General features: G+C 65.6%; 1 protein-coding gene across 1 annotated transcript in view; it reads left to right on the top strand.

The window, feature by feature from the left end:
* The window catches only part of TSSC1 (tumor suppressing subtransferable candidate 1), a 57,902-nt gene that overhangs the window by 49,469 nt on the left and 2,849 nt on the right, over nucleotides 1-5,584 (top strand). Inside the window, exons 4-6 of the mRNA XM_015561793.1 lie at nucleotides 654-753; nucleotides 1,837-1,963; nucleotides 3,687-3,823. Coding sequence (XP_015417279.1) covers nucleotides 654-753; nucleotides 1,837-1,963; nucleotides 3,687-3,823 — 364 coding nt within the window. The remainder of the gene's footprint in view (nucleotides 1-653; nucleotides 754-1,836; nucleotides 1,964-3,686; nucleotides 3,824-5,584) is intronic.

The following is a 5,584-nucleotide window of genomic DNA, read 5'->3' as shown; positions in this document are numbered from 1 at the left end:
CCTCACCCACGTCTGCCCCACCCGGTGCTGCGTGCGGGCCCTGGACCACGGCCACCAGAGGGGGGCTTGGGGACGCAGGTCCTGCAGGTCGACCCCTCACCCGGCCAACGGCCCCTTCCCGTCCCGTGGTCAGTGTCAGTGCTCACTCCTGCTGAGCCGCAGGCACCGCCGTTCCCTGGGCGGAGCCCCCTCCGAAAAGAAGAAACCTGAAGCCCGGCCGGCCTGGCTCGGGGTGGGGGTCGACCTAGGAACCAGGAGGTCACAGGCCGAGTCCCGGTCAGGGCACATGACAGGGTGTGGGCTCGATCCCCAGCGTGGGGCGCGCAGGAGGCAGCCGGTCCAGGTCCTCTGTCATCGCTGATGCCTCTGCCTCTCTCCCTCCCTCCTGTGCGGCTGACTGGAAACCCTGGTGCCTTCATTGGGGGCCCCACCTCACCACCTCCTCTCGCCTCATCCCCCAGAACCCCGCGTCCTCTCAGCAGGTGGATGGGGAGGACACATGTCCGCCCCCAGCGCGGAGGTTGGGGTGCCGCCCTGAGCCGCCCGTGTTCCCGATCCGCCCGCCCACGAGGGCCGGGCTGCGGTCTGTCTGACGCAGGCAGGAGGCGGGCTGGGTTCGGGTCCCTTGTGCTCACGCGTGCCCCTCCCCTCAGTGTCGTGTGGGAGCCCACGGGCGACGGGACGCGAGTCATCTCCCTGGCGGACAACCACCTTCTGCTGTGGGACCTGCAGGCGAGCTCCGGCCGGGCCCAGGTAGGTAACAAACGCTGTTTCCCGCTTCTAATCTCTTAACGGGATTTTTAAAGGTTATTGATTTTTAGAGAGAGAGAGATTTGACTAAACTTATACTTCTCGATTCATGTCTTCAGGATTTTACGTTAATGATGAAGTGGTTAGTGAGCGAATTGAGTTATTGATCAGAGTATTGAGCGATTGCCTCTATCAGGTGAAAGCAGCTCGGTGTTGGGCCTCGGGCCGAGCACAGATGGACACGGACCCCGAGAATGGACAAACCGCCCCTTCATCACATCTGTGCGCGCGGCAGAGAGGTGCCCACCCGCATCCCCTCTGTTTCAGGAGCCTGTCCCTAGGGCTGGGCTAGGTCACCTCTCAGGTGCTGACAACATATTGCAGGCAGCCCTTCCCTAGTCCCCCGAGTGTGGAAACGATGCTGGACGAGACCCGGGCCCTTCAGCTCACCTCCTCTCGCTCCGTCATGCAGAGCTCAAGGCTGGGTCATCAGACACGTGGGCTGTTCTCGTGCACGTGGGTGTGGGGCCCCCAGCCCTCGCCGTGTCTCAGGACCTGCAGACTCGAGAAGGGAGGTCTGGAGCCTGTAGGCTGCGGGACGAGGCCTGGAGCCCCCAGCCCTCGCCGTGTCTCAGGACCTGCAGACTCGAGAAGGGAGGTCTGGAGCCTGTAGGCTGGGGGACGGGAGGCCTGGAGCCTGTAGGCTGGGGGACGGGAGGTCCGGGGCCTGTAGGCTGGGGGACGGGAGGTCCGGGGCCTGTAGGCTGGGGGACGGGAGGTCCGGGGCCTGTAGGCTGGGGGACGGGCAGGGAGGGTCTCCTGGTGGAGGCGTGGGGCAGTGGGTGCCGAGCTCGCTGCTGGTCTGGCAGGTGTGGGTGCAACCCCGGAGAGGAGCCCCCGGCAGGCGGAGCCCAGAGCCCAGGGGCGGAGTTGTACGTTTTAGGGCTCAGGCCTCAGTCCTGCCGCGGTCGTGGCCCCACTGCACACAGCTCCGCCCGTCCTCGCAGCACGCTCTGCGGTGGGCGATTAGCCTGTGACTTACTTTCTGCAGAGACCAATTTAGTCCTCCGGCCCCTCTTTTGTCAGCGTCAGCACTCTGTCAGCCTCACTTTGTGACCCTGGGCCGTGGCATTTAATACTGAGCCCCCGATCGATCCGCGTCTCCACACCCAGCTCCTCCGTTTTTTATTGTCGGAGGATCTTGCCCTGCGTGGTGAGTCTCATCTCAGGCTGGCTGCATCATTACCCTTTGCAATTAAACGGGAGGTTCCCTGCCATTTATAATCATTAGCGAGAGCCCAGGGGAGGCCTGGGGGCGGGTCCGCGGGGTCCCGGCCCTGGTGAAGGCGGAGGGGGTGCCCCCCCATTGTGATCTGTGCTCATTCATCTCTGGGCTCCAGCAGCCTTCACTGGCTCTGGAGATAAATAGCTCCTTGCAGGGTGCAGCGAGCGGCACAGCCCAAGGCACAAGGTGCCGCGAGCCTCGGTGCCCTCCCGGCCACACATCCACCTGGAGCTCCCGCAGAGGAGCCCAGCGGGTCGCCTGCTCGGTGCTAGGGCCTGAGGCAGGAACGCCTTTTTAGAAAAGTGTTTTCATTGATTTCAGAGAGGAAGGGCATGTGCCCTGACCGGGAATCGAACTGTGACCTCCTGGTTCATAGGTCAAAGCTGACCACTGAGCCACAGCACCTGCAGGAACGCCTCTTTGAGGGAGGAGAGTGGGTGCCAAGGGTACTAGTGCTTTTAGACGTGTCCCAGTTGAAACCATACCCCGGGGGGTGGGGGGCTGGGTTTCAGGAGCCCGTCACCTACAGCTGACGCCAGCCGGGCCCGGCCAGGAGCTGTGCTGGGCGTGTGGCTGGAGGCTGAGCCACCCTCAGCAGGAGCCCAGGGCGTCTGCCTGGGGTGCTGAGTGCGAGCTGGGAGGGGAGCGTGGACAGGCCCACAGGAGGGGCCAGGCTCTGCTGGGCGGGCGGCCACCGAGTGGTCACAGAGTGAAGGAGTCATCCTGACATCCTGTCCGAACGTGTCGCCACTGCCCTAGAGAGGAGACGGGGTCTCCCTGTTTCTAGTCCAGTCCCCTGCACTGCCCCTAGCTCCTTGGGGGTCGCAGGCCTGTCTGTCTCCCGTCGGGACGCTTGCCCTGCATTGAGCTATGAGCCCCCGATGACCGCTAGGAGGGGCTGTGACCCGGGAGTCACAGGACACACACAGCCCTGGCGACAGTGTAGCCCCCTTCGGCCTCTGTCCGACCTGCGGCCGGCCCTGGGCCCCCTCAGCATGCTCCTCTGCGAGGCCTGTGTCCAGGTGATGGAGCGACAGGGCTGTGTGCGGGGGGACGGGGCAGAGACGCCGGCCACACGCTCTCCCCGCCTTCAGTCGCTGAGTGGACAGGCCCTCTACCCCGATGGGAAGAGGATGTGGCCAGTGTGATGGGTTTGGGCGCGAAATCCTGGCGGGCGGGCGGGCGGGCGGGCGGAAGTGAGATGAGGAGGGAGCCATTCCCCAGACTCCAGCCTGGCCCCTCCCTTCCGGGAGGCGGGTGTCTGAGGAGCAGGCCATTACCTGCTGAGGTGTATTCACCTCCGTGTGACAGACTTGGGGGACGGGGGGCTCAGACACGTGATGAGGCCCAGCTGTGTCCTCTGCCTGGAGGGCACCCTGTGGACCCACTTGCTCTCTGTCTGCCTTTGGGGGCAGCCAGGCGTTTATTTCCTGTTGTTCTCTCGCGTGGGAGCCGATGACCTCTCGTCACACCCTTGCAGCCTGTTCCTGGCGGTTACTAATACGCTGTCTGTCTCTGCTGTGCTGGGCTTACAGTTTTCCTCAGTGCAGGCTCACACTTTCTCAGGGCGGAAACCCAGCCGCCCTCCCGACGGTCTCAGTGACGCCCGCTCTGTCCTGCGGGTGCACTTCCTTCTCCCCCTCCCTCGCAGCTGGCCAGCTCGGCGTCGCTGGAAGGCAAGGGGCAGCTGAGGTTCACCTCGGGACGCTGGAGCCCGCATCACAACTGCACCCAGGTGGCCACGGCCAGCGACACCGCCGTCCGAGGCTGGGACACGCGGAGCATGAGGTCAGTGACACGCCCGGTGCCTCGGCCTGCCGCCCTTCCCCCGCGAGGCCGCCCGCAGCAGATGGGTGCGGGGCACGTGGCTTGTCTGTCTGCGTCGCGTTTTGTCTCCTCCCATCGTGAGCTGGTGTGTCACGGCCGTGGCCACGGGGGCTCCACTGGCTGTTCAGGGCTCCGCGGGGGCCCCTCAGCCCTGGCTGTTGATGAAATGGAGATGGGCTCCTGGGACACCGCCCGCTCCTGTCCCCGGGGTGGGGACCACGAGGGACAGTCGGGCCCCTGGTGGCGGGTTAGTTGCCACCGTCTCTGTGCTGTCGGTGACAGATTGTCATCTCCCTCGTGAGGTGCAGCAGCCTGCGGTGCTGGGGGACAGGGAGGAGCGGTTTCTGTTCCAGGTGGGGTCCGATAGGCCAGCGAGCGATGGAGCCTTGTCTGTTGTCATGGCAACGGAACCCTGCCAGCCTCTGTGAGATGCAGCCTGTCCCCTCAGCACACGTCGTTTATCACTGAGCTGTGAGGACGGTGTCACCAAGTGACTGGGCTTGCCTTCCGGGGCACGGCTTCAAGCTGAGCCCCAAGGCCCCTGCAGACCCGCGAGGAGGCGGCTGCCACTGCGGCCTGTGCCCTCTGTCCACAGGGCCGGTGTCCTGACCCCACCCCAGGCCCCACACTGCCTCCTCCTCGGGTCACCGTTCTGAAAAGGGGTACAGAGCTGCAGTGTCTGGAGGCAGGAGGCTCACGGAGCGAAGGGCAGACCCCCACGCAGCCCTGGCGGCTGTGGTGTGGGGGTGTCACCCTGCAGCTCCTGCCTCCGCAGGTCGGCTCTGCGGGCCCCTGAGTGGCTGAGGGCTCCACTTGCGTCGCTCTCTGCAGATGCTCCTGCTTCTGCCGCGCCGGCGCCTTCGGTGCTTGCTGTCCGCTGTGCTGTGCTTGGTCCTGAGCCCGGTTCCCCGCAGCGTGCGGAAGCCAGGCCGCGCCCGCGCACGCGCGACGCCCCCCCACCCCCCTCCCAGTTCCTATTTCCCACGTCCCCTCTCTCACGGCAAGAGCCTCGGGCGTAGGACATGGTATTTTAGGAAAACATATTGGCACCCGGGGAGGGCGCAGGATATAAACACGGCTCCAGACTTAAACGTGGCTCAGGGCCGGGGATCCACCCGGAGGACGAGGTGACAGGGACCGAGGGCTGCCCTGGAGCACAGACAGGTGGCGCCCTGCTGGTCGGCAGCCGCGTGATGTTCGCCGCCCCCCAGAGGCCACGGGTGATAGGCCTGATGGTGGGACAGGTCACAGCTGCGGCCGAGAGCGGAGCGGGCAGTGTGGGCAGGGACGCACAGGCGGGGCTGGATGGGGCGGTGGTTTCAGTCCCCGTGAAGAGCAGCCTAGGGCGGCACCAGGCGTGTGCACATTTGCACGCCTCCGCCCTTGGCTGCCGGGTGCAGGGTGGGCTTCAGGGACCCGGCGAAGGTCCTGCGGTGTCGGCCCGCGTGGTGTGACCCCTTCCCCGACTCTCCCGGAGCCAGCAGTGCTCTGCGTCCCCCCGTCCTTTCCTTGTGTCCTTCTCACCTCATGCTTCCCAGACACGTCCCCCGTGTCCTCCATGGCTGACGCAGGCCCTCTGCCCCTCTAGTTCCCCAGGGACCTGTCACATCTGACAGCCAGACCAGCATCCCTTCCCCAGGGGCTGCTGGAGAGGCTGCAGCCGCGTCGCCGCGGTGGGGGCGCTGAGGTGGGCGCCGGCTCCCTGGCCTCCTGGAGCGGAGC

Source organism: Myotis davidii, unplaced genomic scaffold (genome assembly GCF_000327345.1).
Source record: "Myotis davidii unplaced genomic scaffold, ASM32734v1 scaffold1395, whole genome shotgun sequence".
Taxonomy (NCBI): domain Eukaryota; kingdom Metazoa; phylum Chordata; class Mammalia; order Chiroptera; family Vespertilionidae; genus Myotis; species Myotis davidii.
The sequence above is the reverse complement of the archived record's forward strand: the minus strand, read 5'-3'. Positions and strand labels throughout refer to the sequence as shown.